This window comes from Pseudopodoces humilis, chromosome 4 (genome assembly GCF_049639895.1).
Source record: "Pseudopodoces humilis isolate 2021_Gansu_Grassland_sample_001 chromosome 4, ASM4963989v1, whole genome shotgun sequence".
NCBI lineage: Eukaryota > Metazoa > Chordata > Aves > Passeriformes > Paridae > Pseudopodoces > Pseudopodoces humilis.
The window spans coordinates 40,519,390-40,546,143 of record NC_142203.1 but is presented as its reverse complement, the minus strand read 5'-3'; the positions used below and the strand labels follow the sequence as shown (position 1 = coordinate 40,546,143).

General features: G+C 42.4%; 1 protein-coding gene across 2 annotated transcripts in view; it reads right to left on the bottom strand.

The window, feature by feature from the left end:
* FRMD3 (FERM domain containing 3) overlaps positions 1–18,235 on the bottom strand; it is a 138,936-nt gene extending 120,701 nt beyond the window's left edge. The window contains exon 1 of one of the 2 annotated variants that reach the window (XM_088054113.1): positions 18,144–18,235. Coding sequence is in view for 1 of the 2 variants with exons in the window: in XM_005522637.2 (XP_005522694.1) it covers positions 17,726–17,824 (99 nt within the window). In the remaining variant the exon portion in view is untranslated. Of the gene's footprint in view, positions 1–17,725; positions 17,841–18,143 lie in introns of those variants that run through there. The other variant, XM_005522637.2, reaches the window with a different exon arrangement.
* Positions 18,236–26,754: the final 8,519 nt, after the last annotated feature.

The window sequence follows — 26,754 nt, the reverse complement described above, 5'->3', positions numbered from 1 at the left end:
TCCACAAGTCCATGGGCCCTGATGGGAGTGATGGGAGTCCCATGAATGCTTGAGGGAGCTGGAAGACACCATAGCTGGGCTACTCACAATCATCTTAGAAAAACTGTTGTGATCAAGAGAAGTGATCTTCCAGCCCTCAGGCTGGAAGAAAGCAAATGTCACTTTGGTCTTCAAAATGGGCAAAAAGGAGGATCCAGGGAACTATTGGCCAATCAACCTCACCTCAGTCCCTGGAATGGTGATGGAATGGCTCATCCTGGATACCATCTCTGGGCATGTGAAAGACAAGAAGGTGATAAGTGAGCATGGATTCACCAAAAGGAAGTCATGCTTAACCAAACTGATTACCTTTGATGATGAGACAGTTCGCTGGATGGATGAGGGAAGAGTGGTTGATGTTGTCTACCTAAACTTCAGCAAGGCTCTAGGTACCATGATATTGTAAAAGGCAAAGACAGGAAAACCATCTTGATGAGTGGATCTGGAGGTGGATGGAGAACTGGCTGAACAACAGATCCCAGACAGTAACAGTCAGTGACATAGTCTAGTTGGAGGCCTGTCACAAGTGGTGCACCCAAGGTTCAATACTGAGTCCAATGATTAGGACAAAGGGACAGATGCATTCTCTGTCACTGACAGCACAAAGCTGGGAGCACTGGCAAGTACCCCAGAGTGAAGAGCCTTGACAGGATGGAGAGATGGACAGAGAACTGTCTGAAATTTTGACAAGAGCAAATGCAGAGTCCTGCACTGGGGAGGAATAACCCCAGACACCAGCTGGAAAGCAGCTCTGAGGAGAAGGACCTGGGGCTCCTGGTGGACAACAAGCTGTCCATGAGCCAGCAGTATGACCTGGTGGCCAAGAAGGCCAATGGTGGCCTGGGGTGCATTAGGATGAGCACTGCCAACGGGATGAGGGGGGTGATCCCGTCCTTCTACTCAGCCCAGGTGAGGCACAACTGGAGTGCTGTGTCCAGCTCTGGGCTCCTCAGGACAAGAGAGACGTGGAGCCCCTGGAGCAAGTCCAGCTGAGGGCCACGAGCATGATTATCAACAGATAACCTTCACTCACCAGTAGTTGCTCAGCCAATCAGGTGCCAATCAGGACCCTCTCACTTTAAGCCTCCTTGTCTCCTTCCTCATGAGTGAGGAAGGATAACAATCATGTATCCTTCTCAGGTCCCACAGTACATTTCTTAAACTGCCAAAACAAGGAACTGTGTTTCCTTCAAGGTCAGACCTTTGGCAGAAAACAACGGAATGCAAAACACATTTCATTATAATGTTTCAATCCCCTCTTCTCTTGGCAAAGATGGCAATATGCAGGGACCACCACACCACACTGCCCTGTGTAATTTCTTCATCTACTGGTGCCCATCTAGGCAATAATCTCAATTTAAGGACTTAAGCTCAGAACCCTGGCTCAGTTGCATTTGATGATTCAATAATTATTGCCTGCCTTTGTGAACACTGTCCAATCAAACATATTAATATGTATTGGCAAAAAGACTTCAGACTGCTATGTTTTCCCTCCCATTTATCATGAACCAAGAGCACACAGAGATTCAAATACAACTTCTCATCTAAACAGCAGCAAGCTATTTTATGTATTTACATAATATACTATTCCACTCTGTCTGTGTCCCTAGACATGAGAAGGAAGTGCATCTTACTTTTTGTTTGCACGGTACAATGGGGTCCCTCTCCATGCCTTAGGCTCTGTGGCACTATTGTGATAATGTGATAATGCAGTAAACACTGCTGTCACTGCCCATGGAAATGGACTCCACACGTTTCATTCGGTTTCAAGCTGCCATTTGCATGTTGGCCCTCAGCTGCTTGCATTCATTAGATGTACAGAGACAACTGAAGCATCTGAGTGTTAGTTGTCTGGTGTGGCTTTTTTAAATTACAGAAATTAAATAACAGATATTCTTAATGAAAGTTGATCAAACTTTCATAACATATATTTTTAGTTTTAAAATGGCAAATCCTGAAAAAATAAAATGGTAATATCATAAAGAAAATAAATTACAAGTATAGAGGAAAATTATTATCAGCCCCTTTTGCAAAAAAGAAGAAAAGGGTAGACTGATAATCTGCAGCAATTTTGGCACTGAGGAACAATGGTCTCCGAAAGAACATGATTCTGCTTTCACCAAATTATAATCCCCTGAGAGGCATATGGTGTGATTTCTGGAAATTCTGAATGCTTCCTGTGCTGTGCTCTCTATTTGTATTCCCAAATGGTTGTCTTGTAAACAATATTGAAGAACAGAGTGCTTCAGAGGATCTGGTGCGCCTGAGGTCTGGTGGTAACACTGCTGAACACAAGGTCATAGCTTGTGAGAATGTCGAAGATACAGGAAAGCTTAATGCTTAACATTCCTCAGGGACATGATATCTACCCTGCACAGCAGAAAAGCAAATTTTTCAATTAAACCCCACCAACTCTGGAGCAGTGACAGTGTAGAAACAGCCTGCATGTCTGCTTCTCTCCTGAGCACTTTGGGGGGACACGGTGACCTTGCGAACCTGGGGTGAATATTACAGCTATGCTGTGATCAATGCAAGTTTCATCTCCTCTCTCGGCAAAATAGGAGAGACTCAGAAGGCAGACCACAAATGAGAATGGTAACTCGTTTCTCCATACTCATAGCAAAGCACATTCTTATTCATGAGCTCTGCAGAAGACAAGTTCCAGTACAGTGCAAGACACTCTGTCCTGCACAATCACCTGAGGAATTAAACGTTTCTTTTGAGATACAAATCTCAGACAGCATATTCCCACATGAATGTATTTACAAGTATAGAGGGGAGAGCATTCTATCTCAGATTTTTGAATTTTATAGTCATTCATGCAGAACTCAGAAAGTGCTTCAAATTGAACAGCCATTACAGCCTCTCTCCCAACAGCAGCTTTTATCTTTAAAATCTCCTTTAATCCTTAAAATCTACACCTCTCAGCATGCCCATGGGAACATTATAAATAGATATTAGGGGATGAATAGTCCCAGTAAAACCACAAAATTCATAGGAAGTATCCTTTATTTCTCTGAGAAACCAGACCATCACTCAGCCCACTTCCCAGGTGTAGCCCTGGCAATGACCCTGGGTTAATGCAGCCCCACTTCAGGCATTCTGCAATCTCATATTGTAAGCCCTTTAAACTGAACTCCAATACTGACCAGTCTGGCTAAACATTCCTATTGCTCATGTCTAATTTTTCACCGACTACTACTGCAGTGTCCTAAATGCTTCATCAAATCTCCAGACCAAGACCAAGGCAGATGGAAAGCAACAGGTGATTTGTACCTCCACACACTTTCATTTCTTGCAGGGATAAAGGCCATCACTTTATCATCACAATATACAGCTTTACGATTATCTCTTGAAATATTTTATTAATGGCCTCACTGTCAGGGAGCTCTTACACAATTTGGTTAATCAAATTCTCACACCAGCTAAGCCATAGGATGCACCTAGTGCACAAAAATCAGAATTGTAAACATTTTTCATTTTCTTAACTAAAAGCATGTTCCATACCAAATCTGTACCTGTAGCCCACATCCTTTTTGTAGCCTTCAACATTTGTGGTCTCCCTATATAATGAATAAAATTTGACTTCTAGCATATGCTCTTTTACATTTGGGCCACTAATAAGGCGAAGGATGTCATTAATATTACAGCAGATCTGGCACCAGTTAAAGCAAATCTGCATAGATGAAGGAGCAATCATTAAGGCTTTACAGACACACTTTCCTCCAGAGTGTCAAAAATCCTCTCCACATGCCCTCAAGTGCTGGAGTTCATTTTGATCTCTGATGTAGCTGAAAGATGTGAAAAAGCAGGCACAACATTAACCAGAGACTAAGTGCTTGAGACAGCATTGTTTTGTTTATTCCAGTTGAGTGCATAAAATATCTAGCATTCATGAATTGTGTCAGAATGATGTTTACTTTGAATAGAAATATACAATTACCTTGTTCATAAAGCAGAAACCCCTCTCTCAGCAAGACAACTCAACTTATGGTATTTCTGCAAAATCTCTGCTACAGGGATCCCACTGAACCTTTGGGAGGACAGTATTTTCCATTTTATTTCCCTCCTTTCTTAAGCATACATTTAGCTGATCTATTTCAGGAATGCATGGGCAAAGCTTCACAGTTCAAAACGAGAAAAACAATATCCTGCAAAAGCATTCAACTAGATTCAACTTTAATTATAAAGCATCATCAAATTTGTACGGGCACAATAGGAAAACAGAATTTGTTAAACTGGCATCCCCATGGATTCATAATCTTTCTGCATCATTCAGTCTGCAGGATAAAACACTCAGAATCCTCCTCCAGCAAACATTTTGGTTACTGCGTAAGCAGGAAATCCTCTGGAGACAGAGAAGGCAGAGGGAGGTTAGAAAATGCAATTTCTTCTGCATCTCTCAGAGAAGTGCCAAACATTATGTAGGGCACAAACCAGCTCTGCAGGTTCACCACAGTCACAGCTCTTCTTGTCTTCTCTGAGTACTGCAAAGTCAGTGAATCGGGAATTTCAGGAAGAATTTACATGTCACCGTGCTTACCTGTTTGTTCTTTAAAAAACCAGAAACTAGGAGAGCAGTCTAAAACCCACTTTGATGCAGTGAACAGAACAAAGAAATCCTTTTCTCAACAGATTACCTTTGTGACCAACTGTGAAAACATAGAGTTTTGCTTCAAGGGAAAGAGGTTCATAAAAATTATACTAGTGATACTTGAGACAGGCAGCAAGGGAACCACAGAGCTGTCTCTGGGGCAGGAGAGGAGCAAGGACACCACCAGCAAAACCAAAAACTTCCTCAGGAATCAAGAATAGTACAATACTTCTTGGGCCACACCTGTCAACACCTGGTAGAATTTCAATCCTTCTTGGAATACCACCAAAGTACGCTTGGCTAAGCAGAAGAAGGGCATCAAAATAATTTTTAGAAATTGGTGCCCTCAATATTATCAAAAACTCCTCCTGTGAAGGGTGGGGAGAAGAAGAAAGAAGGCGAAGGCAACTGAATCCACATCTGCATCTTCCCTGTAATTTTCCAGACAATAAAAGATAAAGCTTTTAAAAGCAGGTTAATGGAAAGACATCAAATGAAATGTAAGTTCTTCCATCATCAGAATGCAGACTATTTATGGAAAATTTAAAAAGAAAATACAACTTTCTTACGGGCTTTGGGTTACAGTGGTAGTTCTGATCACAAAGAAATTAGAGTATTCACAGAGCAAAAAAGAAAGGTGGAAAAGCAGATGTTGGAGCTGTGGATGAAAAAACATTCCGTTTGTGTCTATTTTTTCGGAACAGAGATATCCACTGAACTACTTATGATCTCATGACAGAAAACAATGTACCATTTCCTGGACCTGTTGTGTAAATAAATTCTAGCATGAACACACACACACACACAGAAAAGAAACATTAAAATACATGAATATTCACACCAAATAATATATCAGCAGTGCTGAGTTTTAACAGGAAGAACAAGAGGTTTAGTTGTCAAAAATTATTTTTTTGCTCATGCTTTGTGAAAGCACCTACAGGACCTAGAAACCTTTCCATTATTTCTGAAACACCCCAGTATCATTCAGGATTTCACATGACAGTGCAGATAAAAAGAACAAGCAAAATTCTGTACTTAAATGCTGTAAGTTTTTAACTGTAATTTTTTTAAAATCTCAATTTAAAAATGCATAAATACCATTAAAGCTTTGGAAAATATATCGTTAAAATGTGATTTGGGTTGAGAGGGATCAGCCAAGCAGACCATGAAAATTCAGATTTTTTTTTTCTTATTTTAAAATCAATTAAATTAAACTTGTAAGGATAACCTAGTTAATGAGCAAGAAGGTGTAGAAATTGGAGTTTTTAAGGTACAATGTAGTTATTGCAAAACCTGATTCATATAAAAGAATTGCAAAAAATCCCCATAGAAACAACTAGGATATTATAAAAGCCTTACAAGTGTACAGACTATTATAGGAAAATTATAGGGTGTGTACAAACATATAGATAGACACGTTACCCTCTGCAGAGAGTACCTTACAAGAGCAACAAAATATAAGAAGCGAGTCAAGATAATTCACAGAGCAAATAAATTCCAGAAGTTTACCAAAACACATAAACAAGCCAACCAACCAAACAAAACAATAAAAAAACCACAACCAACCAAACCAAACAAAAAAAAAAAAAAAAAAAAACAAAAAAAAAACAAAAACAAACAAAAAAACCTAAAACAAACAAAAAAACACCCCCCCCAAAAAAACCCAGAGAAACAACCTCCATCCAAAAGATTGTGTGGAACTTCTAGCCATCACTGTCCAAAGACTAACTCCAGACCATTATCACCAAAATGATAATCCAAAAAAGTACCTTGCGATGAAAAAAGTCAGTGGGACGCAAGTAAGCAATGATTTGCAGAATCTATTACAATTCTTTGAATAACATAATTCTGTAATATAATTAGAGGAATTAATAAACTGGGGAATTGTTTATCAACCAATCTAGGTTTCTGTTTCCAAGACAATATAATATCCTACTTCCAAAGAAAAAGTAGAAATCATAGCCTGGAAGTGCCACTAAGAGAATCTGTGAAAAGGACTGAAAACTCTCTGGTGGACTGAAGAAACAGATAATGAAAAAGAGGTGCAAGTAGCAAATCAGATCCTGGCCTCAGAAGGAAGTCTGTGTTTAGGTACAGATTTGATATCTTTACCCATTTCAGAGAAGGCAGTAAGAAAGGAGCTGCCAAAAGGCAGGAGTAGCAATCAAAACCACTGTGGCAACAGAGAAGAACTGTAATTTCTACTTCCCCTTCCTCCCCAATCCAACCTAGCCTCCTGTAGTTTGTCCTACATTCACAAGATGAATGAGCCTCTAACAGAGTCAGGAGAGAGCAAGTTATTTACACAAACCTAGCTGAAACCCTTGACACCTGAAAGCAAATGTGAAATATGAAACAAGGAGGGGAATATATTAGATTGAGTAAAAATTACCTCAGTGGTTGTGATTGTAGATTTGAAAACTATATTCTTTCACTGGAAAGAATTTCTACATAACAGAATGGAACAGAAGTACAGGTGCAAATGCTGGTAAGATGTAACCAATACTGCTATCTTTGCATTTTATCACATAACAACCGAAACCTTTACACAACTGAAGTCTTGTTCTCTTCCCCATGAGCTCAAAGGAGACAGAGGGGTCTCTCTCTTTATTCAAATAAAGTTGATTTCTGCCTCTGTCTCCTCCATGGACACTGGGCCTTGGCAGTGTGATTTTCCACATACCCACATATACCAGCATCCTGCTACTGGAATTTCTCTTCTACACCAGCATTTTTCCACACTTAAGTTAAAACTCAGGCCATCTGCATGAATTACTTTGTGAGGTCTCATCATCACAATATGAATTAAGCATTTCCCCATTGTGTTTTCACTGAAATGACACCATCAATTCTTCTGGGCAGGATACAAACCAGCCTCTGATTCTCAAGAAGGTAAGAGGATGAAAACTGCTACTTCTTTGGTGCTTATAATCCACATACAAAAACCAGAACTGTCCTGAACACACTGTCCTGAAACTGTGTGGATTGGTCATTTTCCATTTAGATGTGCCACTCTTCTTGCTTTAATCCCACAAGCCAGAAGCATGTTTAGTTTGGGGACTGACAACTCCTGCTCTACTCTTCTCCATTCTGTTAAGAACCAACTGACAGACCATATGGGAAAACTCGGAAATCCTGGAAATGTGAGTGGATTCTCCATCCAAAACAGAAAACCTCCCTGGATATGCACCTAGCAACTGGCAGGGGCACTGCAAGCTGCCGGAGTGATTTTATCTGAATGGCTGTATCTGCACACTGAATCACTCATGGCACTGTCTGTAAAAAGTGCTCTCTGCTGCTTCCTTCCCTTTCCAAGGATGGAGCTAAAGAAAACTCACACAGAGCAGGAGCAAGCAGGGTCAATGTGTGTGGTGCACTCCACCGACTGGCACACTGAATGTCTCAAGATAAATTCTTGAAGTCACTAAAGTTCAGGCTGGCACAGCACAGCTTCAGAGTTTAACTCACACGCCAGCTAACTGTCCCATCTAACACAAGAGCAGCTACCATGTGCAGTATGTGCAGTATTTATCTTTGTTCCTCAATTTTAAATTAATAGGGTGAATGTATAAGATCGGCTGCCTTTTGTTCTGAAAAGCCTAAAGAAATAGTATTAGAAGTATGTTCTGTAGCATTTCTGTGGCATGCATAACACTCCATAGAGAATCTCATCTGCAGTTTTGCAAGTACTCTTCAAATAAAGAAACACCACATTTCATCTATCATTCCTCTATAGGGCTTGGAGCTTGTGTCCATAAAAATGAAAACTGAACACCATTAACTGAAGTCATGCAGAGTACTTCTGTATTAGACTCCATTGCTAAAAACACTCAAGTGAAACCACACACACACACACACACAACACGCCCCCCCTACTCCCCCAAAAAGTCAAGACTGTCATCACAGAACAGATTACAAATCCAAGATTACAGCTGCATATCCTAAATGCAGATGTTTTGTAAACACCTACTAAAATCAGTGTGACTCCTGGTTTAACTACCAACAACTGTTCAGATCCTCCTCACAGTTCTTTAGATTTTTCAGTTAAAATGAAAGTGCTATGAACAGAGCTACCATTTCACATGTTTTAGTATCAAACTATAAAATATATCTTCAGTCATTAAAAAAAAAATCTCCTTTTTCCTTTCTTTCTTTTTTCCTTTTTAAAATGGAGATTGCATCTATACAAAGACTACTAAAACCCTCCAAGTAAAACACTCCAACATTTTGGAATGTTGAAATTCCATCACCAATGCCAGGCAAATTGCTAGGACACTACCTGACAACAGTACTGTTTTTCCTAATTAGCATTCTTGCTGACTAGTTCCCAGGTAATGACTGGTAGATAGGAGAGTCCAGGAACCATTCCCAAAAGGTAGTTCACACACAGACACTGTTTTGGAGACAAAAGTGTTTGAATAGTCTCTGCACCTGGAAACAAAAGAAATGCACACCATTGCAGTATGAACTTCATGTATCAATAGACTCACAATTTCACATTATTTATATTTAATAAATTATTATGTCCTGTTGTAAATTCTTCTGACACTGTTTGGGTTTGGAAGATGAGGATACTGCTTACTTTGTTTTCATTTTGTAATCTCATTTCTTTTTAGATTTCTGGTATGTGAAAAACTTCAAAAGCAGGCATACAGACTAATGACATGAAAAAGGTTCTACATGCTGCTGTCAGAGGCTCCAAAATTATCTTTGCAACAAGCTTTTATAGCAAGTTTACATATTACAAAATCAGGAAAAAATTGGTCAGATGGAAATTATCTTGGTTTGTGTTTTTAAAGTACAATTCTAATCCAAAGAGAGTTGCTATGGGAAAAATACCATTGTGAAATAATATATTTGAAAGGAGCAAAATTCATCTTTAATACAAATCATTTACTTCTTCCTAGGGTTCAAGTAAGCAAGGGATAAATAACAGTATTTTTAATGAAGGTGTTGAATCATTTGACATATTTTCAAAAGAAAGCATGTAAAGAGCAATGATTTTGCAGCCACTTAATACTTATGTATCTTACTGCAATTATTTTGAATTGCTGGACTTCCAACTGCTGGAGGAGTTTTTTCCATTTGTGAATACTTCTGCTGAAAACTGAACTTAAGGTATACAGCCCTTTATCTTCTCATTTCTGACCATGAACAGACTTGAGAAATTTTATACATCTACTTAACCATGTATGGACTGGTATGATATATTTTCTCTCAAGTTTCCAGAGGGAAAACTTTTCCTCAAAATGTAACAGTACTAGATCATCAGCGTTTATTCTTCAGTAACTCCCATAAGCAGCAACCAGAAATATGATGATTACTGTTCACACTTGGCTTGCTACTGCCATAGAACAACATCTTGAAATGGCAAGCACACTGAAATGGCAAGAGCTGGTTATCAATACACCTCCACCAAAAACATGTTAGTCCCTGAAAAGAGGAAAACAGAAACAATTTTAGGAATTGAAAGCCCGTAACTGGAAAAGATAACATAAACTGAGTGAAGAAAGAAAAGTGTGATATTGCTAATATTATATTTATTGTTGTTGTTATTATTATCATTATCATAATCATTATTATTATTTCATGCCAGAAAGAAGATTCAATATTAATTTATTTACTGCTGAATTATTAAAATTGTGTTTTCACTATCAGACAAAGAATTAAAGCACAGTGAGAAGAAAGAACAAAAATGTGACTTGTAAGGTCTAGATGCTCTGAGAAGGCAAGGCTAAGGAAAAAAAATGAGGCAGTATTTAAGCAATCAAAAATGAAGGAACAGACAAGAAGCCTCAGCTGAAGGAAGAACTATAAGGAGATACATTCCATATGCAGCAGGGAAAGGCACAGCCAAAGTCATATGCTGACAGCTTGACTTTAACAGGAAAAGGAGAGAAGGATTATCTGGACTTTATGAACATTGCCAACAGGTTGACATTACCCACACTAGGGAATGGAGGAAAAGCGCAAAAAGAGAGAGAGAACAGCAAGAAGATGAAGAGAACCATTTCAGTTTGTTTGATTTAATAAGCCAAAATACCCATAAGAATAAGGACCTGTGCTACAGAAAACAGCATTTTATCACAGAGATAATTACTTTCCAGTCTTCCTATCCACCTGCTCTTTTTGAGGTAGAAGAGAAAAATCAGCTGCCATTTTTCCCATTCTTTAACCTAGGTGTTAAAAACTTGAATTTTTAAAATAATATCTGTTACAGGGAACCAGCAAAAATCATTCAGATTCTTTATTTCACCTTCCCATAGGAAAAGCATTCATATCTTCTTTTCTTAAAGCTCAAGGTTCAGGAACATTGATACAAACTATTAATTAGTTTCTGACCTCTACAGGAAATTCAGTCTAGAAAAATATAACCAATATGTGAAAATACATTTCTTCCTTACAAATTAATTACTTTGGCCAAGTAATTCCGCCATATTATTTTTTCTTGGCTGCCTCCTCTGTTCTGTATCAGTGCACTGAAGATGCTTATTTAGACAAGGGTGTCTCAAGATACAAGAAAATTATGGTGAGGTGACAAAAGTCCTTTCAAGGCAAAAAAGTGCATGAAGCTCCTGAAAAACATTCTATGTCTCACAGGAGCCACTTTTCTACCGCACAGGATCAAAATTATGATTTGCAGTTTGGAGATACAAGCTGTGCTGCATTGTGCTATTGATTTTCCAGTTGCCTTTTATTATTACTTCAACTCCACCTCTGGTGTTCAGCTAGTGTCCAAATATGCCAGACCACAAAGAATGTAAAAATTTTTAGCAAAGATGAAAGAAAAATGAAAGGAGGGTAAAAGTGAAAAGATTATACTTACATTGAGAGACTGGCGACTCTCCTTTTAGCTTGTTCCTTTTATATAGACAGCTTTGTGTAAGGATATCTGTATTTTTAATAATTTTTTTCCTCTAGGCTTCAGCACCAGATCCACTAATATATTAAGTTACTTATCACCTACTTTGTTTCTTTTACTGAAACACATGTTCATCTTCAGCCATGGATTGGGTTAGTTTTTAAGCACACATGCCTTTATTTACTAGCAATCAAAATATGAATTGCAATGTCAATCAAAACACAAAGCAAACAGGCAGTTGAAAATTAAAGGCAAGATTATGGTTTGTAGGACAGAGAATTTTCAGATTTTGATCATTAATCAGATAACATGAGAGTGTGGAAAAATAATAATTCATCATTAATAAGCTTTAACCAACAGTAAAACTGTTCAGCTGCAGCTTAGTATACATTGGACAAAATCCTGTACAAACCAGCTTTGTGAGTATTTTCATTTAAAAATATCAATAAAGAACAACAGAGTTCATGAATTGGTAGCAATAAAGCAGTATTGCAACAGGTATGCCCCTTTTCTTTACCAGAGAAAGAAATTAATGTTGAGCAAATACCAAGTTTCAGAAACATATCAAAATCCATTAAGGGAATTAATTTCTTAATTTTTAATGAAAACTCCCAACACCCTAGTAATCTTCTAGCAGCACACCTGTTCCTGTTTCCTTTTCAGCCTTGGAAGGAGCTAAGAGCACATTCTTAGGAACTATAAATGTGTAAAAACAAAATCCAAACACACACAAACTCCAACAAACACACAGAAAATAAATACATTACAGCAACATTAATCAAACACATGCAATTGCAACAGAGATGGCTTTAACCCATAGGCTTAGCTTAATTAGAGAGTCTTCTCATGTACAATTCTCACCAAGGGTACCCCTTTTAACTGGACAATTAGAGGCTCAAGCATGAAGTCCGGAATACAAGTCCTAGTGAGCAGTTTCTAAAATGTGTCAGCAGAAGATAGAAAATAATTCTTCCTAACCTGCATCTCCTTCCTTATCTCATCTTACTATTTTGAACTGCTGTAGTATCAATCCAGCAGCTCAAGGCGCTTGCTGGTTACGCTTCTGACATCGCTTACAGGATAAATATAAATTCACTAAATCTCCTGCCTTCTGTCTACATAATCCCTTAACCTCTCCCTTTCCACAGCTATGATTCTCTGCCTTCTTTTCATCTCTGGCCTCTCCACTATTTTCATTCGGCCTTCTCTTTTCATGCTGCTTTCCCTCTCCCACTTATTTGCTTTAACTCATTGACATTCAGCATACCTTCACAGTGAGACTTGTGGTCACTACTCTTTTACTTCACAGCCTGCTTCAGCATGTTGTTTTGGCTTTTACATTTTACTGAGGGATGAGAATTTTAAATAGTGTTCTCTGGTTAGCAGATTTTTATTAAATTTAGCATGTGCCTGCAAGACACAGACCGAGCAGATAATATTAAGCAAGTAGGCAACTTTTCAGTGATCAATGTGCTACAAAAAGAACTAGACAGAACAGTGCATGTCACATTTAAAAGAAAATTGAAAAAAATAAAAAGAGTCAAGCAAGTAAATTATTAGCTGAAGTACAGGCAGCAGTATTCAAACTGCACAGAAGCTGCTCCCAAAATTAGATTAGTAAAGCACAAGACCATTCTACCTATTGAACCATCAGTAGCGGAAGGAAGTGAGCTTTCTCCAATTTTATCACCTTCATTTTGAATTCTGAAAAAAAATTTAAAAGGTATCACAGATCTGATTCCTAAACCAGATTTTAAAAATAACGTACTTTCATTGCTCGAAATCTGGACACACATAGGAATTCAAGTTTTTTCTTTTAAGCAACAATCAAATAACCATTTAGAAACAATTAAGAAGTAAAAACCAGTATTGTAGCAAGTTGATATATTTGGGAATATCAAAACAGATTTTTGTACAGGAAAGCACATACAAAGCAAAATCTGTGTAGTTAAAAAGGCCCCATTATAACACAATTTTACATATGGGCTGAGGCACAAGAAGACCCAGTCATGCACTGTTTCTACAAACACAGACAGCAAAGTTCATACCATTTTCAATTACAAGCTCCAAATGAGAGAAAACTTCAGTCATGCCAAACTCATCTCCAGTTGTACACACCTGGACCTGAACAACTTAAGGAGTACAGAAAACTTGAATAAGGACTGACCAAGTGGCATGGGTTAAACCAAGATTTGGTCTGGGCTATTGTTACTAAAAGGCTAAATTGCTGCATTAATTTATTGCTTGAAGTCTGCAAAAATGGAAGTTTTACCTATTATGTCATTGACTCAGAAGAGAAGCATCTCATTAATACCTCCAGAAAGGATGTCTTCTTGCTGCTCCAGACTAATTTCCAATAGTTTTGAAGACCTACTTCCCCCACTGCCCTCTTTCAAACCTTGGTTCTGTGTTTTATCAGGCAGGCTGCACAAGCAGGTCACCTCTTTCTCTTGCAAATGGAAACAGACAGTGGCCACTGGCCCTTCAGGCTGTTTTTCATGACCTCACAATTTTAACTGTGCCACAGCAGCTTCACCCTACTGCTGCTGTAAGACTGTCTGACTACAGGTCACAGAGAGCCTTCACAAACAAAAATCATGGAAAAACAAACACCACCACAAGAATTAGTTAGGTGTCCCTTGGGCCCCAGCCCCTTCATGTGTCTGTCACCACTTCATCTGTTTAGCACTCACAAAGTCTCTCAGATGAGGAGGATGATGCACTGAATCTTGACCTCTGAGCTGCAAACCTAGCCTTGAGCAACTTGGTGACCTACATGGAAGCTGCACAACTCGATAACTAGTTGGCTGGAGTCTGAAAATGCATGAATCACTTCTGATTCTCCCCACACCGCTCCATATGCTGTCACTAGACTATTTGCTAAAAAAAATATAATTTTCAAAAGCAGAGTTTATTAGCTTGGTGGCTTGATGAAACACTGTTTTGAAAGAACTTAAATAATAAAAAGAAAAATGTATTTTATTTTCCTACCTAAATACTGAAATTTGCACAAGAAGGAAAAAAAATAAACAGATATGAATATGCACCTTTTAAATATATCTGCTCCTGGTTGTTTTTTCTGAAACTACCTCACAGTGTTTTAGATGAGTAACATACAATTCCGGTTGCATATTTTGTAGGGTGAAAGATTTACAGTGCATCTGAAAATCAGCATACACCTCTGCCCACAACTGGTACCAGGGCCCTGTGATACTAATCTAATGTGTACAAGCCAACTGCTGGAAAGATACATTTCAAAAAAGTAGGATTTGGTAAAAATTGGTGTGCTAAACTGCAGCAAATTATATCTACACAACCCACCATCCATTCTAGCTACATATCTCCCCTTCCCTTTTCCCTGAAAATGCACAGCTAGAATTTCAGAAGTCACATTCCTTACTGCATCCTGTGTCCCTAGGAGACTCTGATGGCATTTCTCAGTGCGGTAGAATTAGGCTTTCTTATCCTCTTAATGACCGAAACACAGCTGTCCAACATTTTCTAGCTGGCACAACCCTGGCATCTCTACTGTTAACCCAGCAGCACATCATCTGGGCTATTTTGCCCCAGTGAACAAGCATCAATATGCACATAGAAATCTAACAGTCAAGTGAGTGCTTCTTTCATTAAAAAAAATTTAGTCTTGCTAATCCTCCTAGCAAGTTTTGTCCACATTATGAAGTTCGAACACAGGTCTGACAAAGAGGCTAAAGACAAAAAGTTGAGTGGTTTGGGATCCATTAGTCTAGTGTCTTAAAAGCTATGCCACACAGGAGGATAGAGAAACAACCTGTGCTATTCCCACATTTTAAATGTTTTTGTCAGTGTGCAGACACAGGAAAACAAGTTCTAAATGAGATTACAACAGAGGTCAATCCTCAGAATTATCTTTAGAACTCTAATAGGTAAAACATTATCAACAGATTTTTCTCCTGCCTGCAGAATAAGCCACAACAATGCAATACCATACAACTGGTTCTTGAGCTCATTGCCTCACCTTGCCCAACATAACACCTAAAGTAGCTCCTTTTTTCAACCCTGTAGGCATTGAAAGGAATACTCTTAGTACGTGTAAAACTCAAACCTAAAGAGCTGTCATAACACCGTCTCAGATTCTGACCTTAAATTTACGATTGTTTAAAAAGACTAATTCTTAAAGGCGCCAAATAAGTTATGCAAACTTGCATTAAGCTCCAAGGAAAGACTCTGAAGGCCATGCTGCTTCTTACCCAGTACATCTTATAACCATGCTCTTCATTAGTAAGGGCACTAGAATGATACATGTACAAAATGCTTGTAGTAATTTCCTTTTACTTCCAGGTTACATGCTGTTCAAGAGTAACTAGTACACAATTGCCGGCTGGGAGAGGAGTGTGTGTAGAGCAGCCCTGCAGAAAGGGATCTGGGGGTGCTGGTCTGCAGCAGCTCAGGGTGAATCAGCAGTGTGTGCCCGGGCAGCCAGGAGGGCAAACCCCATCCCGGGCCGCATCAGACACAGCATCACCAGCTGTGGCTGGGATCATCCTGCTGGATTCAGCCCTGCTGCGGCCTCACCCTGAGTCCTGTGTGCAGTGCTGGGCCCCACAGCCTGAGAAGGATGGGAAGGGCCCTGAATGGTCCAGAGGAGGACAACAGAGCTGGTGGAAGGGCTGGAAGGCACATCCTGTGAGGAGCGGCTGAGGGCTCTGGGTTTGTCTGGTTTGGAGAGAAGGAGGCTCAGGGGTGACCTCATTGCTCGGTACAGCTTCCTTAGTGGGGACCTGGAGAGGGAATGCTGGCCTTTTCCTGACATCCAGCAACAGAGTATGTGGGAATGGTTCAAAGCTGTATCAAGGGAGGATCAGACTGGACATCAGGAAACATTTCTTACCAAGAGGGTGGTCAAACACTGTAACAGGCTTCATGGAATTGATGCCTCAAACCTGCCAGTGCCTTAAAAAGAGACACTTGGGCAATGCCCTCCGTAACATGCTTTATGTTCTGGTCAGCCCTGGAGCAGTCAGACAGTTGGACCAGGTGACTGTTTAAGGTCTTTTTTAACTGGAATTATCTTACTCTATTCTGATGTTAAATAGCTCTGCTGGAACTAACAAAAAACATAGTTTGGTCTGAGCAAAAATGGAACTTGAATTTCACGGTACTTGGAGTTTTTTTCAGCCATTATGGTCTTAGTATAAGCTTACCAATTCAATTCAAAGCTGTAACTCTTTCTGTCAGAGAGACAGAAATACCAACTATGAGTGACAAACAACTTCCTTAAAGATCACCCACATCTTCTGATCTGGATGCCAAGTTCATCTCTATTATTCTGTGAATGCTATGGAAATTTCAGAGGGTAACTTGATTTTAATACTTGCACAGGTAAATCTGTAAGAATCTGTAAATCTTCCATAGTGTAACCAGAGTTATGGCTCCTGTTAGAGCACCAGAAATACCCTTGCTTTCACACATTACAAACATTGCTGCTCCACCAGAAAATCACAGACTCCTCACTGTTCCCATCTTTATCCTTGTTACTTGAAGGACTAAAAAGAGGGACTAAGTAATTAGGAAGAGGGACTACGGCGAAGCTGGTTTTTTTTCCCAAGCCACACAGAAACTACTAGCACTGAAAACCCTGCTCCAAGTTCTCTTTTGTCTTGGATGAAGAGGGGGCAGAGCTTCATTTCGAACTCTGCCCGCTATCTCGGTAACGGCGGTTCCCGACACCGCACGCCGCGGGCCTTGCTTCCAAGGCAGGGTTTTCCCGGTACTGGAAAGCGAGTCCTCCCCCACATGAGCTCCGCAGCCTGCGGTGCCGCCCGGGGCGCCCCGCTACCGCCTCGCGGGACGGGAAAGTCGCCGCCGGGATTTCCCTCCTCTCCCGGGCCACCGCAACCCAGAGCGCTCCTCCCGCCCGCGGGGACGCTGTGCCAGGGGTGCCGGAGCCCGACGGATCCCGTGGCTCCAGCAGCGGCCGGGCGGGCTCCACGCCGTGCAGTGCAAAGCCGTGGCGCAGCACCGGGAGGCGGCGGAGCAGCCGCGGCTGCCGCGCCGCAGGTGCGCGGAGCCCCCGTCGCCAACGGGGCGTGCGGGGAGCGGAGCTCCCGCCGCGGCCGAGCCCAGCCCAGCCCAGCCCAGCCCAGCCCCGCCGAGCCGAGCCGCCGCCCGGGCCCTGCGACCCGCGAGCCGCCGCCCGCACCCAGCCCCCCGAGCCGCCCCGCCGCCGCCGCCCCTTTCCGCGCCGGCACCTGGATGTGGCAGAAGATCTCGGAGTCGTCCAGCAGCCGCACGGTGCATTTCATCTCCGCGCTCAGCGACCTGATGCTGGAGCTCCGGAACCGGATCATCCCGGCAGCCCGCCCGCCGCTGCCGCCCCGCAGGCAGCCGCAGGGGGCCAGCCTGCAGCGGCGCCCGGCCGAGCACGGCGCTGCACGGCGCGGCACAGCGCTGCACGGCGCGGCACGGCGCGACACGGCGCGGAGCGGCGGCAGCGCCACCCCTCAGCCCCGCGGCGCCCCGCCGCCGCCCGCCATCCGCCCGCCCGCCGCGGCTCGGGCCGCCGCTGCGTCAGGATGCGCTCCGCTGGCCGGCCTCAGCATCCTCCTGCGCCCGCCCCCGGCATGGCACAGCACGGCGCGCCCCGCGGGGACACCTCTCCGCCCTCACCTGCTCCTCCCGCCTCTCCGCCCCACCGGTCCCGGCTGGGCTCCCTGCGCGGCTCCGTTTCGTCGGGCTGGCAGCGCCGAGAGGGGAATGGTCAGCGCGATTGTTTGCCTTCCCCGCCACGGGCGTGCCCCGCATGGTTTTGAGTGCACCTGAGCGACTGGTACTCGCTTGGGAATGCCCGATGCCCTGCAAACGGGGGCATCCCCCGGGCTGCCGGCGGGGAGTGGAGTCACCACGCTGCCTGGCCGCCCTTGGCGGGAGTCTTCGGCGTATCCCAACACAGTCCGAGGCAGGAGGAGAAGCCTGTGGAACACATATATGGAGTCATATAAAGAAATCTAACCAAAGATGTGTGTACCCTAATGAAACAGAAGAAAACAGAATGCAACTTACTGTTAGAGTACAAGCCTTGGAAACTTGTTTCCTTGGGGAAAAAATGACCTATTACAGAGCAGCAGTCACACCCCATTTGTTGTCTAAGTGGGAAAGAAAATAAAGCATCCAGTGGTTTCACTATTATGTTCTCCATCACAAAAGGGTGTACACATTTGTGTAAAACCTTGCTGTCAGAAAGCAAGTACCAGACTTAACCAGCCTTGAAACAGGGATCAGCACTGTGTTAAAAATGAGTACTTTCCTTTGAAATATGAAATGAAAAACAGCCAGGGCAAAATGGGACATGACTGGAAGTTTACAAATATAAAAGAAGCACTGACAGTCACACAGAAGGTGCATTTTAGATATTTTGCATAGTTTTCTGTGATTACCTGTACACATCCATATTTTGAAAATAGTTTTCTGTGAATGTGTTGTTCTTTTGAAAATCCTGTGTAAATGCCTAAAGTGCTGTAAGCTCTTCCTTTGGCTTTCTGCTGGACTGCTAACAGCAGGAAATTCAGGCAACCATAAACAAATGAGAAATACATAATGCTCATTCCATCAGCTAATAAATATGCAAAGCCCTTTAATGTGGAACATAAAAGAAAAGCTATATATATGTGCTTCTCAGAAATGATAAATGCTTTCAATTGCATAGTGAATAGTGAAGCAAACCAGTGAGTATTTAAAATAGATTATTCACCTCAGCAGCCACAGTCAGCCCACAAGTTATGGAAGAAGGTCCTTATCAGCTGAGACACCAGATGTGGCCACCCACTCATTAATAATAAAATAACACTTTATGTATTACAGTTCTGTAACATGGGAACTCAATAGCAGGATTTAAGCCCACATGCAGATTGACTCTCAGGTGACACAGATTTTCCTGCTTCTCACAGAGAAGGAATCTTTTCTTTCTAAGCCAAGTATTTTAAGCTTTCCTTCAGTCTCTGCAGCACACACTTCTCCATCCAAAAGGGAAATTATAAGAGGGACCTGAGCCAATGATGAAGATTTAGTGAGTAGGTCATAGTCTACCACTGTATGAAAGGGGGTTTTGCTTTACCTCCAGGACCACATGGAGAGGGATGAGCTTTCCACGAGTTTTCAGTTACAGCAACAGTGATGACTGCATGAAATCTGCATCCCCAAACTGTTGCACAGCAAGTGTGAACTAGTGTGTACCAACAGCAGCACAGCTGCCTGAGCACAGAGCTCAGCAGAATTTTACTTGTCTGTTGTAAAAACAGGTCACTCTTGTCTTTTTGGTCACCTTATTTGCATTTTTAATACTTCATACCATGCAGACCTGAGGTCCCTAAGAACTCTGTGAGACAAGTAACTAATTTCTATGTTTCAGATACTGAAGCAATAGTTTTTACTGCACAGAATGTGGCAGCCATCTACCAGGAAGACAGGACAGGACACCAGATAAATGAAACATTCAAAAGCATATACTCCACCCAAAGAGAAAAAAACAAAGTACAACCAAAAACACCTAACCAAGCAATGAAAGTTTTTTGGTTGAAAACCAAACACTCTTCCCAGATGCAACTCCACAAAGTAAATCCATCAGATGAATTTTGTATCACATGTAAGGATTACCACCCCTTCCTTATTCAAAAAGCATTCTAGACTTTTTTTTTTTTTTCCCTTACAAATAGAAGGCTCTTAAAGGTCTCTAAGCATTGTGAATTATGCAGAAAAAACCCACAAACTTACCTCAACACATATCACAGTGCACCCTTTTTTGCTGGATCTTGGAGGAGGCCAAACAGTCTTTATGCAGCTAGCGTTTGGAAAGATCACCTGAAAAGTCAGGTACTTGAGGAACTGGCATTAAACAGTATGGCAGATATAAGAAAACACAAGGTAACAGATAGATAAATTTAGTTGAGTTATCAGAAAATGCTGAGCTGATGGAGTATATAAAAAATTATGCTGCTTGAACTTGCAGAATACACTTCTGGCTCAGGGGAACATTATTCGCTGTTGCTGTTGCTGCCGAGACCATGACATGTTATTGAGGGGGTTTTTGGAGCACTCACCTGGCTTTATAGTGCAGATGTGAGAGATGTTCTAACAGGAGATCATAATATTGGGTAATGCCAACTGCAAGAACTGGTTGGTGGTGGGCAGACACATGCTCAAAATGCATTTGAGATTCATCAGTCTCAGAACCAATCAGTGCAATAGCCACATTCCCATTCTTTCTTCATCTGACTGGTCACAGAATGACTTTGCTTTGGGATGAGTACATGTGGATGGCCTGAAGGACAGTAGCCTACTTACCTAGGAGGTGTTGCCAGATACAAAGTTATATTTAGGCACAGCAGGGAGCACTAATGAGCTTGAGTAGTACTTTGATATCTGGATGATTCTGCACAGAGCCAAATTACAGAATATAATAGTCAAGGATTTTCCCTTCAGTAGCTGATAATAACAGCAGCTTTAGTTCTTTCAGTTAATATTTATAATTTAACCAAATATATAAACATTTGATTTGGATTTGTTTGGTTTTTTTCCAAATACTCGAAGATCAATCCAAAAATATAACTGTCATGGCTGTAAACACTGCCTGCCATGGGCCAGCCACCGAGTTACAGCATGGATAGGCCAAATACACACACCACTGTTCCCAGAGGGGTGCTCTGCGTGACGCACTAACCTCCTTCCCCAAGGCCCAGACCTCCCCATTGCCTCGGCCGTGGGACCCTCACGGGGCTCTCACAGCCAGGTCATTAGCACACACAGCAATTAGCCATTGCTCAGAGATCACGGTGCCATAAGTAAATGATGACTTATTTGTGAAGTCTGTGACAGTTTAGATTTTACTCAGTTCCCTTCTACAATAGGATTAGGAACTCCAACACTAAAATATTTCAGCTGAAGACATGGTCTGGGCATTAGGCTTCTCCAGAACATATCCTAAAGAATGGGAGGTGGGGGTTGAGCCAGCAATGGCTCAGGGAGTAGGTTCCTGTAGTAACAAAAGTGTGAGTTTTGCTGTCAAAGGCACAGAGTCCACAGGAAAGCTGGCTTCCTAGGTGTCTTAGAGATCCTGTTATTCAGCAGAAGGTTTGAATGACCTCTGAAGGACCTGGCTGACAAGGCAAACAAATCACTCATACCAAGGCCACAATTTTTTCTCATACACTTTGTTATCTTCAAGGGGATTACCTTTGAGACACACACTGTACAATTGTAAAATATATCTGGTAACTAAGCTGACATTAGCAGTGAGGTAATTGAAGGGCTGGGCATACCAGGCAGCATGCAAAATCTGAAACAAATAAGAGATACCACACATATGGGACCACTTTTGTTCCTGTCTTAAGTGGTTATCTAAAAAATCACTTCAAAACAAAAAAACAATTTAAAAAAATAGGGGGTTTGCATCTTGAAATAAAAGATTTCTTACATGTAAATATTACACCAGGAACTTGAAAACTGCACATAAAATATTAATGCATATATATATAAAACCCTAAGAGTATTACACTATACATAAATTACAAAGAAAAAGATATTTAAATAGCAAAAGTTCTACTGTTCACTGGGGGCAGAGTTGAGTCAGAAGGTGAAACTTGAATTCACAGAGGGTTTCTATTTTCTTTTGCATTACAAAATCAGTACAAAAACCATCACATACTTGTTGCATGAATGAGAAAGCAACAAGATACATAAAATATTACATTATTTGACAGCAGTATAAAAACATTCAGGATTTTCATGCTTGTACTCCAAAGAGAGCTGTCACTCCCTAAAATCCACTTAAAAATGTAGGGCTATCTGTGAATATTTGGCCACAACTGCACCAGTAAAAAAGACATAGACTGTTATTGAAATCTGCAAGTCTCTATCACAACCTGCAACCTCTATCACTGATGGTCCTGCTGGCCTCCACATTCCTTGGGTACACTTGTGCACCCCAACCACAGCTTACGGGGGGGAACCGGTGAGTCAGAAGTAGGTATGTTCTTCCACTGCTTAAGTTTAGCAATCAGATCTAGAACAAAGTACAAGAAGAACATTACAGTACTCTCTTCCAGCAGAGAATGACAGGTTGAGTTTACTGTACAAACTTCTCAGCAAATTTCCTGCATCTGGAAGCTCAAACTCCATCCAATCAGCAGTTGTCTGAGTTAAAATGGATTGCACAATACCGCACTTGAAATTTGCTGATGGGAGAAAACTTTACATTGATTTTAATCTACATAGTACAACTGCCAAAAAGGCAAATGTCAGCTTTCAGCCTTTGGTTTGGAGTGTACAAAGTCAGTGAGATGATTCTTGTGATTCACTGGGTCCTGGAACTTGCCAAGATTTTCTTATCAGTAGGATCAAGAGGGTTCTTTGGTATGCTCTTCTCTCTTCAGGGAATATGTAGCCAGTTATTCTAATCTAATTCTAATCTAGTGAGTCTAATATCCTTTTTCTGGAGTACACAGGCAGGCAGTGTACTCTCTCAGTTTCCCATGCTGTATCTCCAAGAAGTGTCTCTCCTCTGAGGACCAAGTTTGTTCCCAAAAACTTCTTTCACTACGGGTTCTCTCTAGCTGCTTTCACAGAATCCATCCATACTCTTACAGGCTTGCTAACAGCCCCAGAGAAACCCTGCAGCTACCCCTGCATGTGACACAACCAGGGGTTTCAGAGGTCTACAGTTAATGCAGTACCTAGAAGAACCTGATTGTCTCACACTGAATGCAGAGTGGCTGCCTCATCCATATATCTCCTTAGTCTGTGATGAATTAAAACAAAATGACCATACCAATGACTTGGTAATCCAATAAAAAGGTGCTCTCTACCTCTTGATCAAGCCACAAATCAGAGCTCTGTTCTCCTGATTGTATTTATGCATAGACACAGAATATAGAGATCTGACCAACAAAAAAGTTTGGTTTTTAAGCAGGTAGCGATAAATTTACAGGCAGTGTTGGCAACTGGAGAAAAGAGGTATTGACTATCTGTAGCTTGAACAGTTCTTCCTAAATAAATTAGTAAGACTCCAATTTAAATACAGTCTAATGTTACAACAAGTAACCACATTTCTTCAACATTATTATTGTAGATAGGATTAAATTTGATCCTTACCGTAACAATAGCAGTTATCATAAAATATATAAAAACTACATGAGCATCAGCTAGCTGGTGGCCAGTCCAGCAAAATATTCAGAGCCAGGCTTTGAAGAGCTCTTGCATCCCATAAGCCCTGCTTAAGGAGTGCACAGAGAAACTAGTCCCCACCACATACCTTTCTGTGTATCCCTCTATACTTTTCTTGTTACTGGGTGGAATTTGGATGCTCATGGAATTTTCTTGATGAATTCTTCATGAATTTTCTTGCAGTAACATCCCGTTTCCATGGCTGCTGCACATGCACTTTGAAAGAGTTCCAAGTGCGTAGACGAGTTTAGGCTGGTTTTATAGTTCCTTTTCTTCTTTTGGGGTTATTCTGACTTATTACTCCCATCATATTATTTGAATATCACATCATTTATCTGCAGTGGTAGTTGTCTAACTTCAAATGTGCTTACACCACTTTTCACCCAGGAATGATCTTCTTAAGTGACATCTATATGAGGAATCATATTTTACACCATTTCTAATTTGCATAAATCACGGCTAAGTCCAGCAAAATAATGTGGGTACGGAGGAGCCCACTGAGCCCGAGATCCTGGCTTTCTCCTGGACACAAGACACCTTTTACTCAGAGAGACAATGTATCGCTCCCAGGGGTCTTTGAGTTAGATATGTTAAACTGTTGTGCCCCATTGGTGTTCCCCCCTGCTGTCCCACCCCGATACAGGTATCTCGGGCTTCCCCCCGCCCCTCTCCTTCCCCATAAATACCCCGGGTTTTCCCCTGTTCGGCAGATTCGCTGTTACCTGCACCCTTTGCCGAAGCTCTGCCTGAATAAAGGCTAGTGCCTCGGTGGAACACTGGACCAGCTATCTCGTCCCTGCTTCCTGTGTCACCTGCCCGCCGCCGCCCCTGAGCCGAGCCGAGCTGAGCTGAAATCACTCTACTATTACTGAGCTGAGCTGAAATCACTCGACTGCTCGAAGCTGTTCACATGCGCTTCGGACCAGCCTTTCTCAAGGCTGCCTCTGGAGAAGTGGCGGTGCTCCGGGCTTCCTGTCGCCGCGGCAAGTGGCGCCCAACGTGGGGCTTTGAAGAAGCCCCGAAGAAGCGTCCGGTCGCAGTTTTAGCTGTGAGGCAAGCCGCCGTTCGAGCCGCCCTGCCTCGAGGAAGCTTGCTTGCGTTCTAGCAAGAAGCGATCCAAGAGGCTGCGGCCGGGACCCTCATCTGACCATCTGGGGCAAGGAAAGCCCCTGAGGACCAGCCTCCAGGTGTCCACCCGCCCAGCAGCCTTTTTTCCCCCGCTGGCATCTGCCAAAGAGACATTGTAAGTGTATCCCGTGAAAGGGTTTCTTTCGGGCTTTTTTTCTTTTTTTTTTTTTCTGTTTTACTGCTGGGTGGGGAGTGAAAAAGGATGGGGAATGAGTCCTCTGTACGGAGACTGACCCCACCTGAGAGGGACTTTTATATCCAAGTTGTAACTACCCTAAAAGCAGGAAATTTTAAGTTTTCTAAAGGGGAGCTAAAAAGATTTATTCATTGGGTTTTTAAACATTTTAGGATTAATTCAGACTCTGCTAAATATGGAATTTTTTGGGATAAAATGGGAAGAAAGTTATATACAGTTCAAGCTAAAGGAGATTTTTCTGTTGCAAAGCTTTTTCCTGTGTTTCAAAATATTATTTTCTCATTGGAAAAAAAGAGAAAAAAAGAAGAGGGAGTTTTGGGTCCCCAGTTAACCCCCCCAACCCCGTCAGCCCCTCCAGGTGTCCCCGAACCCCTTCCCCTATCTGAGAGTCAGTCGGGGGGTGGACATTGCCCCTGGGCACAGGGCTGCTGCGGCCTCTCTGACGCCTCCCTACTGTCTCTCTGCTCGGACCAGGGCAGCAGTGGCCATGCCGCCCTGGGTCCTTCCTCTACCCTCTCCCCTATGCCCTCACACCCGGTTGTGTCCCCCCCAGTTCCTAGCGTTAGCACAGCTGGCGCTGGCAGTGTGGCCAGCCCCACCATTTTGTCCCACTCCCACCCCGGTTTTCCCGCCTTCACCCCTTCTCTTCCGGCCGTGTCCTGCTGCTCGTCCCCCCCATTGCGTCGTTGGGTGTAACCATGTCGGGCCCTGCCCCATCCATCGGGAAACCCCTCCCCGTCGCGGGCCCCGCTCCTGTCCCTTTGCGTGAGGGCCCCATCCCCAGCGGCGATCCCGCTCCAGGGTCCCAGTGCCCCGGAGGTCGGGACGGCTCCGGCCGGAGCGGGGCCGCCCGGCCTCCCCACGCAGCCACAAAAGGGCCAGCTCTAGACAGCCGAGCCGGCCCCGCGCTGCCAGCAAGCGCCCCCCATCTCCACTAGGAGACGAGAGCAGTGAATCTTCTTATTCAGACTCTGAGTATGAAGACCCCTGGGCTGAGGTGCAGAGGGAAGCCACACAGGCGGGGAACTCAGCTCTGTCCCAGAAAATACTTGCCTTTCCAGTAATAAATTTTTAAATAAAATCTAAAGGAACTTTCCAAAGCTGCCGAGGAACATGGCAGGGGTTCACATTTTTTTAAACATTTGCTGGAAGCCTCCTTCTCTGCCCACGTCATGGTCCTGCATGACATCAAAAATATTATGAACTGCCTTCTCTCTCCAGCAGAATACATGTTGTGGGAGAGGCAGTGGAAGAAACATTTAAAGCAGTTATCAGATGTTTATGCTAAAGATGCTAACAGACCCAATTTTACTTTAGAACTATTAGCAGGAGAAGGAGGTTTCCAAAAGCCCCGAGATCAGGCCCGTGACCTGCCTGAAGCAGCTTTACAGGATATAGCTAATGCTGCTAAGATATCTCTTTTTACCACCTCTGATGATAAAGTGCCAACGCAGTGTTTCACCAATATTAAGCAAGGGGCAACTGAGTCTTTTATTAAATATATTGATAAGTTAAAAGTGGCCATTGAAAAGCAGATAGAGAGCCCACAGGCGCAAAAGGAATTTATTAGTAAAAATAGCAATGGCCAATGCTAATCTGGAGTGCAAAGCAGTTTTGCGAGCCCTCCCACTGGACCCCGAACCAACCATAGATCAGATGGTTGAAGCTTGCACCAAACACTCCTCTGCCTCAAGTGAGAATACAGTGGCACTTGTAGTGGCTAAAGGAGTGGCAGAGGGG